The sequence below is a fragment of the Asparagus officinalis genome, chromosome 9, assembly GCF_001876935.1.
Source record: "Asparagus officinalis chromosome 9, Aspof.V1, whole genome shotgun sequence".
Classification (NCBI taxonomy): Eukaryota; Viridiplantae; Streptophyta; class Magnoliopsida; order Asparagales; family Asparagaceae; genus Asparagus; species Asparagus officinalis.
Genome location: NC_033802.1, coordinates 7161410 through 7186913, shown reverse-complemented (window position 1 = coordinate 7186913; position 25504 = coordinate 7161410). Strand labels below are relative to the sequence as shown.

Genomic DNA, 25504 nt, shown 5'->3' with positions numbered 1-25504 from the left:
CAAACACATGTTTTCAAACCATGTCCAACATGAAGCAAATCAAGTGCAAGTTAAAATATTACATGCCAACGCCATGTCCAACATGAAGCAAATCAAGTGCAAGTTAAAATATTACATGCCAACGTAAAAATAAAAGTTTGCCAACATAACATAAACCAAAATAAAAATATTACATGCCAACGTAAAAATAAAAGTTTGCCAACATAACATAAACCAAAATATCATATTGTTCAACATAAATCAAAAAGAGCTTCAAGCATTCGATGATCCTGGACCCGAGGAAGGATGAGGTTGTTGCAAAAGGTTTACGATCTCATCAAATCTACTGTGAATGGAGGCCATGTCAACTTCTCTTTCACTCCTCAAAGAGGCTATCTCTTTCCTTAATTCCACCTGGGCCCTTTCAACCTCTCCAAGTCTCATGCTAAGATCCAAGTTCACTGTCTTCAATCCTCTGAAATCTCACTTGGTCACTATAGTATTATTCAGTCATCTGAGTGCAAAGATCTTCTATATGGCTTGGTACAGATGAATCTGAAGAGGAATGATAGTGCTCATCAGGAGGTTCATGTACGGGAGATTCAGGAAGGGGTCTACGAGCATGATGATCATGCATTGCCATTAGTGTCGCAGGAATTCTCATCCGATGAAGAGCAGTAATATCAAAGAGAGGTCGGATATCACAGGGAGTCTCATCAGATAGGTCAACAATGAAGTATTTAAAGATTTTTGTAAGGAGACCACCAAAAGGAATGAAAGTGGATAGACCAGAAGCAATGATATCAAACATAACATATCCCCATTTAACATCAATATTACCCAAAATGACATAGATGCCCCTAGTGAGATCTTGAGAATAGTGACTATAGCCCCCAGATTTTGGAATTAAATTATAAGAAATGATACGTCCAACAATGGTAGCCAAATCAGACACATTTTTAGCATGTAATGGGAGGCTTTCGCCAGGAAGAGTCATAAGGGTTTCAACACCGGGATTATCATACGAAACATCATCAAGAAAGGTGTCACCACGAGGGATGCCAATGATCTCAGATAGATGGTCAGCTGTGAAACGAATATGACGATTTTTGACACAGGAAGTGATAAATTAGGGTCTATTCTCAGGAGCAAATGATACAAGATTTGCGTAAAACACACGCATAAGATGGGGGTAAAGTTTTTCAGAGTGCTGACTAGAGACTAAATCAGCGAGTTTAGTAGCAGAGAAAAGTTATTCCAGAGAAAAATGACTAAAGTCATCGAATTTAACATATCTACCAGGAAACAATTTTAACTGACAAAGAGCATGATATTTTCAATTAAAGCAGTGCTATTTAGATATTGTTTGTAATGTACATTGCTACGCTCTGGAGGTGAAGATGCACGATCACGAGAAATAGGGGCTTTACCTTTGGAAGTTCTAGGGCGTTTGGTTGAAGTACTAGCCATAGATTGAAATAAAACCCTAGAAAAAGAAATGATAAAGGAAAAGGGATTATACTGAACAGAGGAGACCGAGGAGATTAAGTGCAGACGATGATTGAGGAGTCGACTGGCGATGATAAGTCGGCTAGAGATGAAGGTCGACTAGAATGAGAGATCGGCTAGAGGAAAGAAATGAAGGAAAGAGGAGCTAGGGCTTTGGAATGAGATCAATGGTCTAGATATGGTCAAAATGATGAGTGTAGAGTCAGGATTAAGGTAGGCAAACGGGTCGGGTCTTAAAACATCCCAAATCCAAAACAAAAAGAATCAGATACCCTGAAAACAATCACCCGAAGGTCGACTTGTAGTCGACTAAGGGATGTGAGTCGACCCTGAGTCGACTTAAGCTTAAATCCCAAGATTTTACAGAAATTCTGAAATAAGACTTTTGTACTTGAAAAAGTTTTAACAATAAAATGTTTTGACAAGAATTTTGAGTCATAAAAACCTACACATAGATCTTAAATAAGCTTGAAATATTTATTGAAATATTTTAAGTCAAAAACAAGAGCAACAAAAAACAACAACAATTTTTTTTAAGAAATGGAAGTTAAGCACATTTTGGTACCCAAATATTTTTGGTACCAATAGGGTTAGGGACATGACTTAAGAAATGGAAGTTAAGCACATTTTGGTACCCAAATATTTTTGGTACCAATAGGGTTAGGGACATGACCCCTATCATTTAAGATCAAGGCATTTTGGTACCCAAATATTTTTGGTACCAATAGGGTTAGGGACATGACCCCTATCATTTAAGATCAAGGCCTTTGAGTTATGAACCTATTTGGGCGTATATGGTGCACGGATATGGTCAAAACAAAATTCGTATTCATGACCTTTTCGATTGCAATGAGTGCAATGAAAGGGTCTAAATGGTATGTGTTGACCAACATAAGGTGCACGAAAATCATTTGCAAAAATAGGTTTATCTTTGAAATTATTTTGCAAACAAGAAACCTTCTTCAAATCGAAACAAAATTTGGTCAAATGACCCAAACGACCACAAAAATCACATTTGTACACATGAGCATGTTTATGATTTACATTATGTGTGTGTACATGTGCATGAGATGAAGAAGCTTGATGAGATGCACAATAATGAATAGGCTTGTCAAGCTTTTGTGCATTATGATAAAATTTAGCTATATGGCCTTTAAGACCGCAAATAGAATATTTGTGAATTTTGTCATACATGTGTGCATAGTGTATAGGTTTCTTTGAAGAATTAACATGGTACTTTGCACACTGATAATCATATTTTTATTACAATTTTATATCCTCATTATTTATTTTACATGAATAAATATACCATTAATAATTGTTGTTAGCTTAGTTTGCACATAAATGAATAAAAATATAAATAAATATTATTAAATGTAAAAACCCCTTAAAACTCTCTCTTCTCTATTTTGCAGCATTTTAGAAGCCCATGAAGATTAAGCCCAAAAGTCAAAAATCACTTTCAAATATCAAATGGGCCGGTTGTGAGATTTTCATCAAGACCGGACTTTCATCAAATATCAAATGAGCTTTTGTTTCTTTTAGGCTTAATTGACCTTTTAACGGACTTTCATCAAATCCGGACTTGGCTTTTGAATTTAATTGCTGGGCCGGACTTGCTGAGTTCTTCTTTTTTTTATTTTATTTTGAAACTCAAATGAGAAACACAATTGGACCGAATTTAGCTTGAAGGCCCAATAGATGAACTCAATAAATGCTGAATCAGTATTCTCATGGGCCGGACCTTCCTTGGCTGTTGGAGATTAGATTTTGAAAATCAATTTCTGTTTTGAGAGCGAATTAGGCTGCAGAATCTCTCCATGGACCGAACTGGCTGAATTTTTTTCTCAAGATTAGAGACCAGACTTGGCTTTTATACAAGACCGGACTTAGCTTTGAATCACAAGTAAATCATGTGGGCCGGACTTAGCTTTGAATCACAAGAAAATGATATAGGTTGGATTTTCATCAAATGATATAGGCCGGATTTTCATCAAATGATATAGGCCGGATGTTGATGCTGCATGGGTCGGATTTTCATTTTCTTCTTGGAAAATCAAATGAAGATTGGGCCTAGGAAAATCAAATGAAGATTGGGCTAGAGAAGAACAAAAAGCAAATTCAAATGTGGAGATTGCTTTGCTTGGGGCTCAAGACAAATCCAATGGCTCATATTCATTGAAGATTACTATAAATAGGGGTAGAGAGTGAGGGGTTAAGGGTGTGAAAATTTTTGTAACTCCTTTTGGAGAGGATGACTACTCTTAATTGAAAAGGCCTTCCAAAATTGTAACTTTTTGTTGCAATTAATAATAATAATTTTTTCATCACTTTAAATTTTTCTCTTCTTCTCTTTATTGGATGATGAAGATGAAGATGAAGATGGAGAATTATTTGAAGGTTTGCATTTTTTTTCTTTTTCTCTTTTATTGCTTATTAGTTTAGATTTTATCATGCTTACTTTTGATGAAGAAATGCAATAAAAGAGGATTCCATATTATCATGCTTACTTTTTAAATCAATATAAATATTATATAATTTTTCAAATTCATGCGCAAGCTCATCAAAAGTAATATCATCATCGTTGTCGAGCTCACATACCTCACTAGGGCTATCACCTAGTGGTTGTGTGCATGATCCTCCAATAGAACTTGAAGAGGAAGCCTCCGAAGCCTGTCAGATCGCCTCCAAGCCCACTTGATATGCTTCTATAAATTTTCATAAATTGTAAGCACTAACAAAATGAACAAATTTGTTAGAAAAAGATGAGTGAAAAGTACTAAGCAAATATTCTAACAACAGCTTGTTCATATTAAATATTCTTTCATCATTTTTACTCCACTTGGATTTTTCTAAAGTAGGTACGATATAAGCATCTTCAATAACTTCCCATAAATCGAATTGTTTAGATTGAACAAAAAGTTTGAATCTAACATGCCATTGAGTATAGGGAAAAATATCCAAATGAGGAGCAACATTAATGGTATAACCTAAACTAGATGTACCGTGCATATCCATAATGTATATATGCAAGCAAAAAATCAAAAAAAAAAATGATTAGCACAAAAGATAACTTGGATATTTAACTCAAGGTGATTAGCCTTAAATCAAAGAGCACCAAGCTCTGATACCAATTATTAGACCCTAGAGGGGGGTGATTAGGGTCTAGTGCTAATCTAATCTGATTTTATACCAATTAAAACTTATTAATAATTTTTTTTGCAAGATAGATATACAATATGTTATAAGCAAGAATAAGCAATATGAACAAAGGAAAATATCCTAGCAATGAGATATACAATGAGATATATGCAAGGATATGAAACTAACTCAAGGGTAAACAATCTAAACTAGATAGTGAGTAATATAATCAAAGATACAAAGGCATAATAAGATGAACAAAAATAAGTGCACCAATACAAACTCAAACACACAATATGTTCACGGAGTTAGGTCCCCACGACCTACGTCTCCGCTCCTCACCTCGAGGAGATCTCCACTATCACAACCCGGTTTGGAAGCCGGAACTTCTACACACTCGGTTTTCAAGCTCACCGAAAACTCTCACAATCAATCACTATGCAATCATACTATGCACACTAAGTGTTGGTCTCTAGCCCGTGTCTTCCTCCTCAAGTGCTCGGATACAACCTCTCCCTAGGTTCATCAACCGACGCCACTCCTATTGGATTCGACCCCGTCTCTCACCACACACTACTCTCGGTGTACAAGTGTATTACAAGTGATACTCACAATATAAGTTCAAATACAATGTTTTGTTCTATATAATGAATGAGAACACAATAAAACTCACTCTCACTAATTCACACGCCAATACTCACTAATATATTGTATGAAATAATCTAAGCTCAATAAGGGTGTGTGTGATAAATGAGAATAATAAAATTCTAACTCAATTTAATATAAAAAGATATGAATATGAAATTGACAATCAATAAGCTATATAAAAGAGTTTAGAAAAACTTCTCTACAAACACAAAGAACTGAAGAAATGATGATGAGGATGAAGTCCTCAATTGAAATTGAAAGCTTCTTCTTTGTGTAAAACTTCTCTTTTGAAACAAAACATGAAACAAGGCTTTAAACACATCTTAAACACTTATAAGCTTAATTAAATAAGTCTTTTGGTTGGTCAGAATGTTAAATGTACTGGGGTATTTATAACATCCCAAAAAACATTAGCAAGAACCCAAGTATAAAGACCAAAAAGGTAGAAGAAGACAAAAACTGAAAGTAACCGTTATAGTGTTATGAGTCGACTCAGTACTATTCATAAGTAGACTCATAAGTAGCCTCTACAGGCTAAAAATCAACTTATAGGTCGACTCATAAAATTCATGAGTCGACTCATCATGCATGGGTCGACTCATGAAGTCATGGGTCGACTCAGCAAAAACAAAACTTATTTTCCAGCACAGTTTGTGAGTCGACTTATGACAGGAATGAATCAACTCAATCTGATGGGTCGACTCATGGTGTTTGTGAGTCGACTCATCAGAAACAAATTTTAAACTACACAACAGTTTGTGAGTCGACTCAATACTGTTCTTGAGTCGACTCATAAACATGTACACAGAAATTTTTTAACTTTGAACCTTGTTAAAAAATATCAAATAAATTCTAAAAAATATAAAACTTTAGAAATAGTTTATAAACATGATATTAAACATATTTGTGAAGAAATTTTGGAAATTACATTTGCCATTTGTAAAAGATCATCGTTTTAGAAAATGTGCACATATATGTGTAAATATGTAAACATATACATTTGATTTTGATAAAGAGGTGTATTGTAAAACTTTTGTAAAACAATACAATGTAAACATGATGTTAAGTGTGTGTATAAATATATATTGAGCTTAGAGAATAACACACGATATATACAATAATACCTAAATGATTGTAAACATAGCTGATCTGGATCTTTAACTCTGATATAAACCTGTAATAAGTCACAATCACTAGAAAACAAAATTAGTTATAAATTGTTTGTAAAATCATCAAAACAAAACAAGAGTGTAGGTTCAAAACCAGAACCCTAACAGATTTGACTTCTCTTTTGTTTAAAAGTGGGTTCTTGATGGCGAAATGATGCTTCTCTCGATGCTCAAGCCAAGATTGCTTCCCGTTGACGATCATATCAAGATCACAAAAGCTTCTGACGGTGGCTTAGATCACGAGAATGCAGACGTTGATCTCTCTTCACGTGATAGCTAAAAATCTTCCCAAAGTCCCTTCTTCATAGCCGCTCATGGCTATTTATAGTGTTCGTAGCACCTAACTGACATGCTAGAATTGTGGGTAGAGGGCGTAATTGCCTCCTCCAATTCAGCCCATGTTGGTTAATGGGGCGTAACGTGCTCCTGAAGCTTAGCCTATGTGGCTGACTAAGTCTCCAAATCCGTTACAATTGATCTTCTACGGACGACGAGCATCGCTACATGGCGACGTTCGTCAGATTGGACGAGCATCAATATGTAGTGAGGTTCATCTTATAAGGTTAGCTTTGCAGTATTGCGAATTTTGTCTTCACTGACTTTGTCTGATGAGCTTTGTCTTCAATAACTGAGTCCAACTGTGTAACAAGTCTTGTGAATTTTCTTTGACGAGGCTCGTCTGTTGACGAGCCTCGTCTTCACTGACGAGTTTTAAGTCTGATGATAAGCTTTGTCTTTATTGACGAACCTTATCTCCAATGATGAGCTTTGAACCTCGTTTCCAATGACGAGCTTCGCCGAACCTCGTTGCGTGGCAAGCCTCGTTTTTGATATGGATTCTCGCTGGATGGCGAGTCTCATATTTGATTGAGATGAGATTCGTCCCTATGACGACCTTCATCATATCTTAAAGTTTGGCATTTTTTAATGCCTATAAAATCCCCTTCAAAGTTTTCAGACTTGATTTGGGTTGTATGGAGTCTGAAACACTTTGAATCCTCTTATGTTGAATTTTTCTGGTTCGTCTGGACGAACTTAGCTTCACAATTCAATGCTTCCATGAGCTTCACCACGAAGTTTGACAATTGGCTGACCCTTGGTTCTCCATGTGAACATTGTCACACCCACACCTATATAACACCTTATAGCCTTATCAGCAGTAACTGTTACACACCTTTTCTAGGCTCGATAGGTGGCTGCCAGCTGGTGCCTCGAGATCTCCTCCATGGATCTCGTCCGCAGATCTTGTTGGGAAAGGGACTTATCCAACGGTCTTAATCGAAGATCTCGACCCTTGATTCGATTTTTTCCGCCTATGTATATATGGTGTCATCCTATGAAGAGTCTTTTCTTCTTCTGATTGCTTGAGTTATCAAAACCCTTCACCTCCCAAATTTTAAACTTTTCTTATTTGAAAGCTTCCAATCCGAGATCAATGACTCCTAAAACCGCTAAAGGCAAAGGAAAGGACAAGAAGGTTGCTGGTCCTTCAGATGATCCCACGGCTTTGCCCGCTTTCTCAGGTAATAGATCTGAATGCAAGATCTACGTTTCAACACAGATGAACCCTGTCTATTTTAGACTTAGGTTTCTTAAGGGAGATGAACAGTTTCTCTCTTTCTGAGACAAAATTCATATGAAAGATGACATCTTTTGATTTGATGAAGTTTGTCGTCTTGACATATTTTATCTTTTTCTGACGAACCTCGTCTGCCGATTGAATTTTATATGTCCAACTACGTTGGCTATTCTGTTGAGGTTCATTCTTAAGGTCTATCAAATGAGCTTTCGTTTGACTGACAAACTTCGTCTTCACTGACGATGTTCGTTGAATCGATGAAATTTGTCTTCACTGACAAGGTTCATCCAACAGATGAAGTTAGTTCAACTAATACGGCTCGAAGTTCGTTGTTGGACGAGGTTCGTCTATTTAACGAAGTTCGTTATTAGACAATGTTCGTCTATTTAACGAAGTTCGTTGTTGGAAGAGGCTCGTCTATTTAACGAAGTTCATAGTAGGAGTGACCTTTGTATCATTGGGCAACAACTCATCCTCTGGACTAACTTTGTTTATCCTTTGTGCAGTTGTGCATCCCTCTGCTCTAATTCCTCAACGTGGTGATTTCGGATCAGATGGTATTCAAGCGACGGAATATGACTCATATTATTCCTCCCTTGAAAATGTCCCATTGTTTGGGGATCGAGAACAAGAAGAACTTCAACTTCTTTCTGAACCTTCTATTTCCACTTTTAGGCGTTTGATCACGGATGCTCCTTTAGAATCAGTCAATCGTGATCACATCGTGAATCCTGTTTCTCTGTTTGGAGACTCTTCAGAGGATCCAGACTTATTGAAAGTTGGAACCTACCTATGGCTTAGGACTGTGAATGGACGATGTATGTTCTTGCCCCCGATGGAACGTGACTGTTCTCTCACTGTCTTAAAAATTGTTTCTGCCCCAAGGAAGATGGATTGAGACTTAACCCTGATACAAGATAGGGGTGACATGTGGCTATTTCTCTAAAAATAGAGTCAAGATAGATAATAGTAGTCGCTACGTGACCGGATTGCACCCAGGTCTATTTCAGAGAGAATTACCTGTCGATGAAACAGCTGATGAGGCTAACCCTTTTGGCCGTAATTTCTTTAAATTAAAGGGGTAATTCCCCGTTAAGGACTTTAGGACTCCTGATTGGTCCCGATGGAGTCCGACCCAGTGGTGGTCTCGTGTTCCGAATACATCTTGCAGGAAAATTAGGAAGATCTGTTGAGATTTGGACTTTATGCGCCCATTAGGGTGACACGACTCGGGTTAAGGAATAACTCTCACAAATTCTTTGACGTGTTGGATCTATATAATCCTAACACCTGTACCTTCTTCACTCCAGACGATGAATTGAGAATTCCTCTTCATGAAATGGCTGAAGTCTCGGGGTTATCATACGGAAGATACCCTTGTGAGGAATATATCCCGGGGTATAAAGAATTAACTGATTTGGAGAAGGAACACCCTCAAGTGGTTGAAACCTTTTGGGAGATAATGTGCCACTACTACATTTGTATGAACATGGAGAGATGGGCTGATAAGAAAGGTGAGAAGCTTCTTAGCCATAACATTTTGGCACATTACCTTTTAAAAACTTGAATCATAAAAAGGATCCAATAGTACCACTGGGTCCTTGTGGGGCAGGTGAAATGTCTCGATGTATACTTGCCCATCTAGCTTTGTCTTAGGTAACATCTTTAGATGAACATGGCTACCCTACAGGCACAATATTTGATAGTTACTTTTTCCAATGCGGAGAGCCAATTTCTTCCAAAGCCTTACTGGCGAGATATCTCATATTATGGCTCAAGCATATCATTGTTCCTTCTGGTCGCTTTGATGCATTACCAAGAGATGTAGTATTCTCGGATGTTTGTTTAGCGTACGATCGTTCTTATGCCCTCCTTCCTACCATGATCGCATGTATCCATTGGGGATTACGGCGATTATGTTATGCCTTTTGCCAAGGTGCTGAGAACTTAAAGGTGGAATTGCCCTACGCTTATCTCATGACGTGGTTCGTCATGCATTGTCCCACACTTATGGGCACGCCTTCCGCTCGTGTAGAGGGACATATTATTTCTTTTATCTAGAGGTTGAAAAACTCAGATTGGAGTAAGCATTATATGGCATTGGTGAGACGTATTCTCCGGGATCATAAGAATTTCGATTTCAACCGGTGTTTTCCTCATTTTCCCGGGACTAGCTACGAGAAAGCTATAGTAGACGAATCAAATGGTCAGGGTTACACTATGCTGTCACTCAGTTTCTTCATGTGGCTTATGAGCATTCATCCCGGGTATCTCATTTATCGTTTCGGCCCCGTGTGTGTATTAGAACCCTATCTGCCTGGTCGCTTTGCCTGCCAATTTGGTTATGACCAGTTGTACATTAGCAACCCTACCACTCAATTACATTCTGAGGGTTGTAGTCTAATTATCGGAGCAATGGCTTGGTATTGGACCATCACCGGAGGTACATGTGCTCGTTTCTCACTCCCATAACAGAATCCTCGACCCCAGACAACACTTGCTTATTGCAAGTATCATTGCATGACGAATGCGGAGATCCTAAACTTCAATGTCAACTCATCAGAACTATGCTTCACTCGGCGTCGTTATAGATCCGGGAACGCTTCTAATAGGAGTCACATACCGGGACTCAAAGAATTCTTATACGTCGAGGAGATTGTCGGTGTGGAAGAATCCCAACCTTCTAGTTCTCATGACACTCAGGAGGATGTGGATGCGGCTCTGGACGAGAGCACACTTTCGAGATCTCCTCGTATTAACAAATATGGGAGTCATATACCCACTGCTGCTGGTGATGGTGAGGCTTTTGGAATCGGAGCAGCTTTTAGTGAATTCGGGGATCTTGCTCATGCTGACGAGCAATTTGAGCACTTTCAGCATGAAGCTTCTGAGAGTATACCTTCACCTGTTAATCCTGGCTACAAAAGGTTTCTCTCGACAATCCACTGAAGCTGTATTTGGAGAACCCAACCCTACCATGGGACCCATCGGTACGCTAGTCTCAGCTTATCGTAAGCTTTGAATTATCATTTTGTTAATGTTTAACCTCTGACATTCCTTCTACATAATGAATTAAAGGAGCTGAAGCTTCAAGGAAAGTAGTGGAGAAATCCAAAGAGCTAAGGTCGATGTGAAAATTCAAACGTCTCACGAAGAAGCAAAGGCAAGAAGATCCATTGATAATCTCTCCTCCCATCGAACAAATTAGAGTTGGCACAGAGTCAAAGTCTGAAGACGATGTTCCACTATCTCGAGTCCGTGTGAGATTGCGCTCTGAACCAAGTGTAAATGTTGAGGACACTCCTGTTGCCCCTGTTAGTTCTATCGAAGCTGAGGTTGCTCCGAGCATAAGTATTGAGACTGGAGCAGCTGCGGATGTATGTGTTGCTTCAAAGATAATTGTTGAATCTGAAGTTGATTTAGATGTAGTTTCCGGAGCTAAGACTGAAATGACTACAAGTGTTGCACCCACAAGCTCTACCACTTCAATAAAAATTCTAATTCCAGCATCAACCGTATTTGCTGCTACTCCTGCCACTATCGTTGCTGCTTCTGCATCTATTGTTACTGCTCCTGCAACCATTACAACAACCATTATGTTCACCCTATCGTTTATTTCTGCAGAAGTGATGACTACGTCTGTTGCCAATCGGAAGTAGTGCCTTCCAATGCTACACCCTCTTCCTCTTTCGACTTGGCAAAAGACTTTGGGGTGTCAATGATTTGAAATAATTTCTTCACCATTTTTAAGGAATCACCTACTCAAGTATTGGATCATGGTGGGGATTTTGCTGGGATGAAGACGGTGCTAGAACCTCTTCTGTATCTGATGCAGGACCGGACTAGCAGTATAGCCATGCTATGATATTATATGCATTCGACAAAGGTTGAAAGTCTGTTCAAAAAGTGGTAGGATCACCATAGTCAGTCTCTCCTTCCTATAACTGAAGAACGCGCTATACAATTCTTGAGGCAAAGGAATAATTCTCTATTTGAGCTTGAACGCCAAGTGCTTGACAAGAAGCAGATAGTCAAAGAGCTTGAGGAAGTCAGTGAAAAGTTGTCCAGTGAGGACAAGAAGGTCCTTGATGCTAAACGTAACCAAGAGCGCTTGGTTGACTCTTATAAAGTTATGTTTGCTGATATCCAAACTAAGCTGACAGAAGTAAAGAATGAATTGAAGAGCGTAATAGAAATGCGGCAAACTTTGGCAACCAAGCAGGCACAACATCAAATATCGCTTCAGGCTGAGCTTAATGATTTGGAGAAGCTAGAAAATGCCATAAGTAATGTAAAAGTGTTTTCAGGCGATGATCTGTGTAAGCAGGTGGTGGCGAGGTTGAAGCGGCCACCAAGAATTCATAGGCCAACTTGCTGAGGAAATCTGCAAAACTGTTGAACTTTTATAGTGACATTTTATCAATACAGTTATGCTTTTATCAACTTTCTCCTTTGTGCACTTTTGGTTATTCTTTAATAAAGTTCATAAGTCTCACAATGCTTTCGCAATGGCATAAGACTCGTCTTAACGAACCTCAACACTTAGAATTTTTTTGAAGATGCCCTGACGAGCCTTACCTCGTTGAGGCAACATTCATTGGTTTCTGTTTGTGGAAAATTTTGTAATGATGAAAATGATGAAAGAATTGCGTTTGATTTTATTCTCTCTAACTGCTTAGAAAAAGAATGTTTACAAATCTCTCCACTCTCTGTTATAATTGGATTTCCTGATTACAAAAGAGAAGAGAATGATCTGGATTCTCCCCTTTGTTTAATTCTGGGTTCTTCACGGTGGCGATGAGATGCCTTCCTCGATTGCTCGCGTCGAGTTTGCTTCTCGTTGACGATCCGACGTCTTGTTTCACTGGAACATGATCTTCTCCTCACGATTTGTCGTTGTGGAGAACTTGCGTGGTAAGTTTTAGAACTCTTGATGAGTTTGGAACTCTATGAAAGAGTTGATTTAACCGAAATCGGTCTATATGCCAAGGATGAAGAAAGCTCCTGTTGCCGAATGTTGCTGAAGGATGACGTCAATCTCCTCAAAAGCCTGCCCAAGGATCTCTTCTGTTGCTGCCAAGAAGTTCCAACCGACCGAACCCCTGAACTGAATTAATTTTTAGTTATTTATAGGGGATTAAGGGGTGTAACCACCTCCTTAATTCGCTCCTAAGTGGGGATAATGGGATGTAACCGTCCCTTAAATCACTCCTGAGTGGAGTTGTGATCCCCTCAGATCGTGGGAAACAGTTTTGAAACTGTTCAGCTCGTGTTTGAACGAGTCAAACATAAAATCCGCGTTCTGGTGTGAATTCTGCGTTCAAACGCAGTGTCTGAAAGCTCGGACGCAGCGGCTGGAAGCTGCGTTGGCATCTTGTTGGAAGCTGCGTTTGGCGGCTTGGAAGCTGCGTTTGGCAGCGGATGGAAGCTGCGTTAGCATCTTGTTAGAAGCTGCGTTGGCAGGATTTAAATCGAGCTCGCACCGCGCAAAAACACACCTCGAGCCGCACATGCCGCATCGCCCGAGGCCACCAAGGCAACGGCACCGTACCGTTTGCAGGCTGATAGAAGCCCTGCGGCGTTGGGCCAGCTTTGCGGAGGCTGCGTTGAACTGCCGTTTCGGTTGCAGCGATTTGGAGAGCTTGCTGTCTGGCCTAGGATTTAAGAGGCTGCGTTTAGTCCGGCAGCGGATAGAAGCTGCTTTCGTTGGCCAGCCTTTGGGAGGCTGCCGCTGAGCTGCGTTCGTGGCTATGAACGCGGTGCGTCTTGATGCTGGTACGCGGGGAGGACTTCCACGTCTTGGTTTGAAGAGACCGTCGATTTGTAGTCTCTTTCTGTCAGAGCGTTGCTGTTTGATATGTGAGAGTCATCAGATTGTAACTCCCGATGTTGATTGTGGAGGCTGTTGATTAGAGCTTTCATCAGTTGTTGCAAAGGTCGTCAGATTGTAACCTTCATCGATCTACGTGAAAGTCTTTAAATTGTAGCCTTCTGAAAGTCGTCAGATTGTAACTTCCATGATCCGTGTTTGATGGAGAATCAACTATCTATTGTGATTTTTAGATAGCCTACAGTTTCAACGAGCTTCATCATGATAAGATTAATCTTGAAACTTCAAGACGAAGTTCAAATTTTATTGAACCTCGTTCTAAATAAGTCTCGATAACGAACTTCATTAATTAGAAGTTTTAGGGTGAGGTTTGGCCTAATTTCAACTAAATCTCACTATTCGAGTCTAGTCTGAAATCATAACCTTCGTTCTTTCAATGTTTGTACATTGGGTTCAAACTAATTTCCACTGAACCTTGATATTCAGGAAATAGTGACTTTCATCATTTTGAACCTTGGAGACGAGGTTCAAATTGATTTCAATTGAGTATCGGTATTCGAGCTCGTTTGCAACAAGTGTCCTTCGTCATTTTGAACTTCAAAAGACAAGGTTCAACTTGATTTCGACTGAGTCTCGATATTGGAGCTTGATCGAAATAATGACCTTTGTCATTTGAAATTCAAAGATAAGGTTCAAACTAGTCTCGATTGTACCTCGAAATTCGAACTCGATCGAAATAGTGACCTTCGTCATTTTAACCTTCAAAGACGAGGTTCAAACAGGTCTCAACTGAGTCTCGAAATCCGAGCTCCACAGGAAACGTGACCTTCGTCATTTTGGAATTTGGAACGGGACTTAATCTCATTAAATGAAGTCAATCAGGCTCCAACACTTCTCGAGCTGTTGATCCACATGAATTCGTTGCTTCGTTGGGGGTAGCAATAAGTACTTAATACTTAATGCGTCCTTTCCAAATCATGCTATATCTGCATTAAGTACGAACGCATTGAATATGTCTCTTCAGTTCCAGCACCTCTTGACTATCTGGCGCTAAGGGATTCGTGTAACGGATCCCAGCCACTTGGTTGGCTTTTCTGCCTATAAGTAGGCCATCGTTCTTCAAGAATAATCATCACCTTCTTCTTTGAGCCCTGTAACAAAATGGCTCAAAGAAGTTTTTGCTTTTCAATGTTCTCCTCTTTATCCCCTTCACATTTTCTATCTTCAATGATCGTCGTCGGTGAGGTAGACAAAATTGATATCATGGTCTCTTTGATCGACGCTACTACTTCAGGTAAACTCTGATTACATAGTACATCTCTCTGCAAGCGCAAAATTTGTGCTTAAAACAATTAAGCCTTTGTTAGGTAGATGAACAATCTTTCTCTTAACTGTTCGTTGCATTTCTTATTTGATAAGACTTGTTGGTTTAATGAAGTTCATTCTTTTAACCCCATTCCTCAGTTGAAAGATATCTATCTTTCCAACGAAATTTGTTGGTTTGATGAGGCTCCTTCGTTTGACGAGGTTAACTTGTCTGACGAAGTTCACTTATTTGACGAGGTTCACTTGTCTGATGAGGCTTACTTGTCTATCGATCTTCACTTGTCTGACGAGGTCCACTTGTTACCGAACCTCGTGCTAACTTTGTCTTTTTACTCTTTGCAGTGGCTCATTCATTTGAGAATTTCTCAATCTTTTAGAATTGAAGTCAGGATGTGTTTTAGCAACTTGTTGGACTTTCGAATACCACCCCAAAGAGAAATCCCAGGTTCAATCCTATTTATTCCTTCAACATGACATACACCCCTAAGCATGCAACCCTTTATTTGGACCTTAGCTTATGTGGCAGCTTTACAGACCCATTAAAGCGCTTATCCTTCTTCTTGGGAGCATCAGCAGCTATTTTAAAGATGCCACCTCACTCTGTAACTCATCCACATTCCGTTGGAATAGGAAAAATGCTAATCCTATGTTGGTTCTCGCGAGCATTTGAGCTTGATTTTACCTAAGGGACTAGTCTTGGAAGCATTGAAGCCATAAATGGTAGTTCTCGTTGTTGACAACCGATGAAGTGGGACCCCAAGATGGTGAATGAGCCTCAAAGGTATGATGCTCAAAACAGAACTAGGGTTAAACTGAATTCGATCTACCCTAATAGAACCGATGTACCCTATGAAGTATAAGGGTCTATCATGCTTCGGATTTCTCGCATGCATATCCTCCGGAGAAAAAGTAATGCATGACATCCATCCTTGAAAGACTTGATGACATTGAGGGAAGGCCTCCAATGTTTCCTCTATCAGGTTCGATGGAAAGTGAGCAAGGAATGTCTCATTATCTGCCAATGCTTTGCGGAGAGCTTCTCTTGTTGATCACGATAAGCGTAAGAGCTCAAACAAGGTAATCATTGCTGGGATGTTGGCTAATTAAGCTAACACATCAAACCGAAAAAGACCCTTCGAGCTCTCTGGAGCATCCTTCCTGAGTGCCTTGTTGTAACGAAGTTCCTTCACCTTGGGATCATGGGGAGACGCTTGTATTTTATTTGCCATCTCATTCTCCTGTCTTAGCGGTGCAACTGCCGCTTCATGGTACTTCTTTAAATACTCGTTTTCTCCATGGGTTCCTGATATCTTCACAGGTTGTGTAGTGAACACTAGCTGCTCATCTTCAGAACTACTGAGAGACGTAATTTCAACTTCCTCGTCAGGAATGACAGACACAGGATTGCAGGATTTTTGCTTGGATTTAGACTTCTTTGTGCCTGCTGATGTCCATTTCCCATCCATTAGTAGGTCAGGATGAACTCACATGACTTCACCTTCGGGAGTGGTATAAGGAACCATACCCTTCTCTTTTTGCTGATAAGGATCGAGGTTCATGACCCTGGTCTCTGTTTGAGGAATTGGTTTCACACCATCCTGAACTTGAACTTCTGCAAAGTCTCCAAACTGCAAGGAGACCATGTTTGCGGATACCTTCTTCTGATCTACCTGAAGGGTCATAACACCTGCATCCAACAAAGCTTGAATCTTATATTTTAGGATATATCATACCTTGGTTGGGTGATGCACCATCCTGTGGTACATGCAGTAATTAGGATCATCTGTCCTTGATACTTCTTCAGGTCGCCTCAAATCGGAGAGTTTGATCTTCTTTGTCTTTATCAAAGACTTAAGGATCGGGACTATGTGCTCATCATTAAAATCATACTTCTTCTGAAAACGATTATTAGAAGAATTGCCCTTTTGCTTTGCAAAAGATTTAGCGGACGGGCTGGTATCCACATCCAAAGTATCTTTTTTGACTATTTTTGAGAGTTGAAGTTGTATTTATTCCCCCTTTTTTTAGGGTGAAACTCTTGAGGTTCTTCGGCATCTATCCTCCTGAGCATATTCTTAACCTGCTCTTCCTACCAAACCAAATCCTTCCACGAACGAGCTTCAACTGCGCCCATCTTTGACAATATGTTGATAGAAAGATTATTTTAGCACATCTCCACAAGGGTAGCTTTCGAGACTTGATCGCGTGAGTACAACGATCGATTTCTAAATCTTTTGACAAAGTCACTAACAGACTCTTGTCTTTTTCTACTTCTCGGCTAACAGAGTGGCCATGGACACTTCTGTGTTATCATCAAAGAACTTGGCTAGGAAAAGCTTTTCTAGATCCCTCCAATATTTAGTAGACCTAGGCTCTAGTCTGCGAAACCATTCAAAAGCAACCCCTTTTAGGGTACTAATGAATAGTCGAGTCACGATAGGGTCATTTTCCACTATGTGTCCAGTCTACGCCTGGAAATAGTAAATATGTTGGGTAGGAGAGCCCTTGCCATCAAATTATACTAGATTGAGCGGCTTGAATTTCGGGGGACATGGGACGGTATCCTATTCAACTGGATAGGGTCTAGCTACCCCCATGTCTTTGAATCTTCCTTGGAGATTCAATGCATCAAGTTGTTTCTGAAAATCATCCAATTTTTTGTCCCGTGCTTTCATACGAGGATTGGATTCAGCTTTAGACGATTTAGAATGAATCTTCACAACTTTTTCCTCTTCATCGTCTTCATCATTGCCATCTTGATTTCGACGGCTATTTTCTTCATCGGTGGGTGAAGGTCGTCTAGAGGCTTGGGGATGGACTTTCTTCTTTTTCTGTTGTTTCTCCTAAGTAGTCTCTCTACCATTGCTTTCTACCATTGTTTCCAAGAGTGTGATATATTCTTGTTGTTAGAGGATGGTTGATTGTTGCTCTTCCATCTTCCTTACCATGTCTTCCTCACTTTCAGCCATGTGAGTACTTGCATGTTCACTTTGATCGGTATTGAAAGGCTGAGAGATTGCGATGGCTGAGTTTTCAGGTTCTTCGTCAGCCTCGTTTGTAATGCCTGCTAATCATCAGTAATCTAGTAGGATCACTACACTAGTATGAGTACGAGTGTGTCGATACACCCCTTGTCCATCAACTAGCATTTCACCTAGACCTGGAGAGTACTCAGGATCAAAAGATTCTGACGAATCAGCTGAGACTTTATTCTTACCCTTGCCAACCATATTAATCGTCACTTTAATGTGGCGATTCTTGGGTGCGTGTTTCTTTGGATGAAAACACCTCCTTCTAGATGACAAAATCATCGATGTCTTAGTCAATCGTTCAAAAACTAAAGACTTGTGTGCTGATTCCCCACATGAGCATTGGAAAAGCATTACAGATATAAGATTCTCATAGCAGCAATGAGATTGCATCTGACTCATGTTACGTTTGTGTGTGAGATAATCACGGAGGTCAACAGTAGGACTACCTCCAGCTGGCTCTGTCGACTTAGTTTTACCCGAGCGAGACCCTCTACATGATAGAGGTTGACGAACTGGGGTAGCTGGATGAACTTCGTTATTCATATGTTTGTGACGAGGTTCATCAATAGGACGAGCTTGGCGCATTCGCCTTCTTGGTCGGTTCTTAACTTGAGGTTTTTTCTCTTGATGAACCTCGGTGTGAACAACTTGTTAAATTGATTGAACCTCACCCTGAGGAAGAGGTTCTTTCTCCAAGTCTGCTTGGGTGTAGGGACGAGATTCGTCATTTTGACGTTCCTCGGCCAGTTGACCATCGACAGACTTATTAAACTTGGATTGGTCAACTTTCGGTCGATAGTGGAAACCGTCCAACGAGACCAAAGCTCGAGCCCTATGGCGAGCTTGGTTTTGACGTTGACATTGTCGTGTACATCGTGAAAGTGGACCAACATAAGTTACTACCTCAGCCAAAACTGGGTGAGGTTTGTCAAGAGTAGCCAGGTTTTGGCCACGTTGGTTAACAAAAGCCGAAGTTCGACTAGGGTGTTTGACAACTCATTTCTTAGCCTGACGGCTAGTTGCTAGAGCCTCATCCTTGAGAGGCATAGACTTTTCCTTGAGGTTAACTCGAGTTGAATCATCAGAAGCCACATGGGCTGAAGTCTCATAAGAGACTCGACGACACTTTCGTGCCTTAGTGGGACTGGACTTACCAGAGGAAAGAAACTCCTCATACTTTGTCTGGTCGAACTCTATGACTAGAGTTTTAACCTTGGTTCCTAATGCAATCTTTTCTAACTGAACCACCATCAGTTCGTTAGAAAGAATGACTTCTCCTACTATGATCGCCATCATCTGTAGGGTCGAAAATTTTATGATTGAATTCTTTGTTTTAAGAATGGGTTCGATCGCTTAGTACGAATCCCTTACAATCACTCACTCTCGATTACAGAGGAAGAGAAGATAGATTTGACTTCTCTTTTGTTTAAAAGTGGGTTCTTGGTGGCGAAAGGATACTTCTCTCAATTCTCAAGTTGAGACTGCTTCCCGTTGACGATCAGATCAAGATCACAAAATCTTCTGATGGTGGCTTAGATCACAAGAATGCAGACGTTGATCTCTCTTCACGTGATAGCTAAAAATCCTCCTAAAGTCCATTCTTCATAGCCGTTCATGACTATTTATAGAGTTCATAACACGTAACTGACATGCTAGAATTATGGGTAGTGGGCGTAACTGCCTCTTTCAATTTAGCCCATGTTGGTTAATGGGGCGTAACATGCTCCTGATGCTTAGCCCACGTGGCTAACTAAGCCTCCAAATCCGTTACAGTTGGATCTTTTACAAATGTCGAGCCTCATTGTATGGCGAGGTTCGTCAGATTGGACAGGCCTCAATATACAATGAGGTTCGTCTTATAAGGCTAGCTTTGCAGTATAGCGAACTTTGTATCCACTAACTTCATCTGACGAGCTTCGTCTTCAATAGTTAAGTCCAACTGTGTAACAAGTCTTGTGAATTTCCTTTTGACGAGCTTCATCTTCACTGACGAGTTTTAAGTCTGATGATGAGCTTTGTCTTTACTAACGAGCCTCATCTCCAATGATGAGCTTTGAACCTCATTTCCAATGACGAGCTTCGTCGAGCCTCGCTGCATGGCGAGCCTTGTTTCTGATATGGATCCTCGCTAGTGGCGCGTCTCATCTTTGATTGAGATGAGGTTCGTCCCTATGACGACCTTCATCATATCTTGAAGTTTGGTATTTTTTAATGCCTACAACCACCTCTATATATTTATTTTGTTGTAAATCACATTGGTTTACTTACATATTCTCAATATCACACATTCATCACTATTCAACCTAAATTTTTTTAAAATACCCACTTTACCCTCTCCTCTCTCCACCTTCTTCCTTCTCTCCTATCTTCCCCACCCCTTGACCCCCTCTCCCCCTTCCTGTCCTCCCTCATCTCATCCTTTCATTCTCTTTCTCCTTTCTATCTTCTCTTCTTCCCTCACCTCCTTCACCATTTCCTCCACCTCTAGGGTATCTCCAAACCCTATATTCTTTTCTCCTCTTCTCCCCTTCCACCAATGGTCTAACCATCTTCTCACTTTCTTCTCCTCTTACCATCCCTGTCCTCCCCCACCTCTTCGATCATCTCCTTTATTTCTAGGATTTCTCCAAACCCTAACCTTTTTCCTACTCTCATCCCCCAGCTCTCTTCCCTTCTCCCCTCCTCTATTCTCACTTTCCTCAACTTCTTCCTTGCCTCCTCCTCCTCCTTCCCCCTACTCTCTCTCTCTCAACTCTCCCTGGTGACCTTCTTTCCCCTTCATTTCTTGCTACTAATCCTACCAATTTTCCTTCCCCTCTCCCCTTCTTCTTCTCCTCTCCTTTTTTTCTTTTGGGTTAGATCGAAGGATATTATAGTAATTTCACACTTTTCTAAAACAGAAAATACCAAAAAGTATGATATTGAGAACATGTGAGCAAATTAAGATGGTTTATATTAAAAATAAATAAATAAATATGGTAAGTTATAATTTGCGCAAAAGTTAAGATGATTTTCATGTAAAAACTCTTCTTAGTTTGTCTTCTTTGTTTAGTTAGGTCTTTGTTTCTACATTGTTTAATACTTTTAAGTGTAATTAAGCCTTTTGGGACACCCTCAAGTCTAGAAAGATTGCTTGAGATAAAAAAAACTTTAGGGGCTTATTTAAATTAACCAAAAAAGGTAAAAGATAGCATAAAAAGAAACTGAAAAGTTTTTTATATTTTCATCTTTAAACTCAAATACTTTACAATCATGTTTAAAAAATGGTTTTTTTGGGTGGTGGGGTGGGGGGGGGAGATAAATTATTTTTGGGTTTTTAGATATCAGTCCCTTAAATATTCAATAATTATATATTAGTCCCTCAAATCTAGAAAATTACATATTAGTCCCTTAAATCTTATAGAGTCTAGTAATTATGTTATTTTTCAGTTAAAAATCCTAACCAAAGAGAGGTTAACTCCTAACCCAACAGCTATAATCACCAAAGTACCCTCCTCTTTAGTGTTTCATACTTTAACTCCTAAACCAATATCTATAATCACCAAAGTACCCTCCTCTTTAGTGTTTCATACATTTATGAAGCTCAACTTTTGAAGGGTATTATATATTAGTCCCTCAAATCTAGAAAATTACATATTAGTCCCTTAAATCTTATAGAGTCTAGTAATTCTGTTATTTTTCAATTAAAAATCCTAACCAAAGATAGGTTAACTTTTAACCCAACATCTATAATCACCAAAGTACCCTCCTCTTTAGTGTTTCATACTTTAACTCCTAACCCAACATCTATAATCACCAAAGTACCCTCCTCTTTAGTGTTTCATACATTTATGAAGCTCAACTTTTGAAGGGTTCTCTTCTAATTATTGTAGAAGAACTAAAGAACTCGAGTGGGTTTGGATATTTTTTAAGCAACTATTGTAGTTTAAACCCATTAAAAAATGAGTTTGGGAATATAATAAAAGGGTAAAATGGTCACTTTGCTTCCAACTAATTAGAATGACATTTTGTAGACCCTAGAGGATTTGAGGAATTGATATGCAATTTTCAACAGTTGAGGTATTAATACACAATTATTGATCGGACTAATATCTAACAACCTATTATTTTTAAAGTCTAAATAAGATATACACACAAAAAACAACTTTGAAAACTGAAATATGTGATCTACCCTCTTCCTCCTTCGTCCCTCTACTTTCAACTTGCACACAAATCCCCTACTTGCTCTCTACCCATCATATTAACAAGCCCAATGCCTTTGCCTCCAATGACCTCATCGGATGCCTCAAAAAAACCAAAACCCTCATTAAAGCTGGATACCCACCAATAACAACACTTACACATTTGATTCTTTTTTTTCTTTTTTTTTGGTGATTGAAGATTTGGAGGTTCATACGCATCTTGTGAAATTTGGGTTTTATTGAATTTCTACACTAGCAATAGTTTGATTTGTTTTTTATAGTGATTGTTATGAGGTGGAAAGTTATAGCAGGGTTTTTGCATAGTGCCCATTTCTGAGAGATGTCGTTAGTTGCAATGTGTTGTGGTTGTGTATGCTAGAGTTTGGAAGGTTGGTGTTTTTCTCTCAGGCATTTCTTTGAGGAAATGCCTGAGAGAAATTCATTTTTGTATTGGCTTTATGAGGGAATTCGAAAGTGAATGGTTTGAAAATAAATGATATATCCTATTTTGTCAATTATTTGAAGGGTTGCTTGCGCAAATTATGAACTTGACCTTGTTAATGAACTAAAATCACACTTTAAAGACTCTTACGTGGTGCAACTCTGTATTGCAAAGGAACTCACCTTTTGAATGTTCTCAAAGTTACACATTTTATAATTCAATGTACTAAACTTTACATTATTTTGTCTTGATGTTTTTGGATAAACATTATGCATGTGTTATTCACATAAATAGAACAAGTTAATAATTAGCTATGATGTTTATCCAATTGCAAGATTTCTGATATGCAACAAAACTTAAATTTGACAACAGCCCGATAGACCCAATGAGATGGCAAGAATAAGGTCAGCAGGTGGATGGGTGCTCTACTTGAATGGTGCTCGAGTCTGCGGGATCCTGGCAATGTCTCGGGCTTTAGGTTTGCTCATTTCTTTCCTAATCCTAATTGTTAGAGAAAATCACATAATTCTATGCCTATTGTTGGTTTTCTTAATTAAGTTTACACATTATCTTGTAGTTTTTGGAAATATTTGTGCTAAATTTATTATGGAGAAGGATTCATGATTGGGATATATATCATGCTAGATAAGGTGATGTTGTTTTCATAGCATAGTCTACTTAAAGTAGTGGAGAGATCACTACTTTTAATCACAATCATTGATTATCTATTGGGTGATTGTGGTTTATTCTAAATCTGACACTCATCATACCATCATGGATTATACTCATTCTTTAATTTGCACTCAAAATCAGAACCATACATTAGAAAATTAATGAGTGTGATTATATAGTGGTCCATCCACTACTTTTTTGGTAGTGAAGAGGATCTGAATCCGTTTATTTGATAGTGATTTAGTGAATGATGATCTATTTTGGGTTCCCTTTCTAGCGCAAACGCTCAAGCTAGATATGAGGCAATCTCTTTTGGTGCATGCAGTAAGATTAAAAATCTTAAAAATGTTATTTTTCTTTCTTTTTCGGGTAAACTCTAATTTGGTTGGATTTGTTAATAGTTTTAAACCTAATTTAACTGAGTGAACTTTTACTGCAAAAAACGTAATGTGAAATTAATGTAACGCTCATTTAAATATGCGTTTATGTACATAATCAAACTTATAAGAAATAAATGTCATTTTTGGAAAGAGCTTAGATGAAAGTAAGAAAAAGATAAGTTTTTACAACTATTAAGAAACTATAAAGATTAGCCAAAAACTAAGTGTTATTGCATACTTGGAAACTAAGTATTTACATAAAATGGTAAAGAACAAATGCTTTTACGTTTTTTTTAAAACATTGTTTGACATAAACTAGTGCGTGTGATTTTAAAAGCTAAATCTTCAGGATTATATTTGAAAGACTATATAAGAAGTGAAGTGTAGAGAGTCAAAAGTATAATCATCAATATCTTGATCTAAGACTTTTTGAATTTTTGTACAATTTTTTGAAATATCACATGAAATTAGATGTTTGTTGAAAGACCTCTTGAGAGAATTCTTGGAAGGAAAATTTTTAACAAATTAACATACAAGGAGATGCTCTTGACATGAAAATTAACAAATCTAATATCTTCATAAGTTGATTAAATCTCATGTTTCCTCATCCATTGAGAGAGTTCTTTTGAAGTTATAAGTCATAGAAGTAAAACTCTTGACAAAGTGATTTTTCCCTTAATATTATGTCCAACATGTAATTCCATTACAAGTATCTCTTCTATAAAATAATTCATCCACTATAGAATAGTCTCTTCAAATTCCAACATATTAGGCATCCTAGTAATAGTAAATATGGCAAGCAAGATTAACCCCATTGAAGTTCATAAATTTTCTAAGGGTAACTATGATCTCTTGTTACTTAGATGAAGATAGTGCTTTGATTGCATGAAGCCTATGATAAAACATAGTAAGCGGGTCCTTCTAAAGTGGCAAGCTGTTGAAGAAGATTTTTCAATAAAGAGAGTCAATATTGTTTCCACTTTAAAATGAATGCTCTCCATAAGGTGATTAGTCAACCATAAAACACCCTCTTGAGATTCTAAATTGTTATTAGAGCCTTGGTAAAATATGGTAAGAAACATGATCATGTTTTGAGTTTCTAAGTTCTCCAACGATAACTATTAAATTGGTGCACTTGGATGAAGGTGGTGCTTGAATCGAAGGAAGCATGGGAGATCTTTAAGAAAGGCTACTGGGAGCTCCAAGATGTAGCTACATTAATACAGAATTTAAGGGGAGAGTTACAAGTTGCAAGAAGAATAGATCAATTAGCGCCCTCCATCATTTGACAAGCTTTGGATGACACCATCTTCATGAAGATCGCCAACTTACTACAAAGAAAGCTTAGGGTATTCTTCAAATTCTTATAAAGGACTCAAGAAGTCCAAGAGCGCCAACTTACTACAAAGAAAGCTTAGGGTATTCTTCAAATTCTTATAAAGGACTCAAGAAGTCCAAGAGAATTCGATCTTCAAAAAAAAAGCTTAGGGTATTCTTCAAATTCTTATAAAGGACTCAAGAAGTCCAAGAGAATTCGATCTTCAAAAAAAAAGTGGTGAGGTCGAAGAGTACAAAGGAAAGAGTTGAATCAATTTCTCCTATTCTACAAGAATGTT

At 38.7% G+C, this 25504-nt stretch overlaps 1 protein-coding gene across 1 annotated transcript in view; it reads left to right on the top strand.

The window, feature by feature from the left end:
* LOC109823136 (probable protein phosphatase 2C 49) overlaps positions 1 to 25504 on the top strand; it is a 37495-nt gene that overhangs the window by 4353 nt on the left and 7638 nt on the right. Inside the window, exon 3 of the mRNA XM_020389422.1 lies at positions 23209 to 23314. Coding sequence (XP_020245011.1) covers positions 23209 to 23314 — 106 coding nt within the window. The remainder of the gene's footprint in view (positions 1 to 23208; positions 23315 to 25504) is intronic.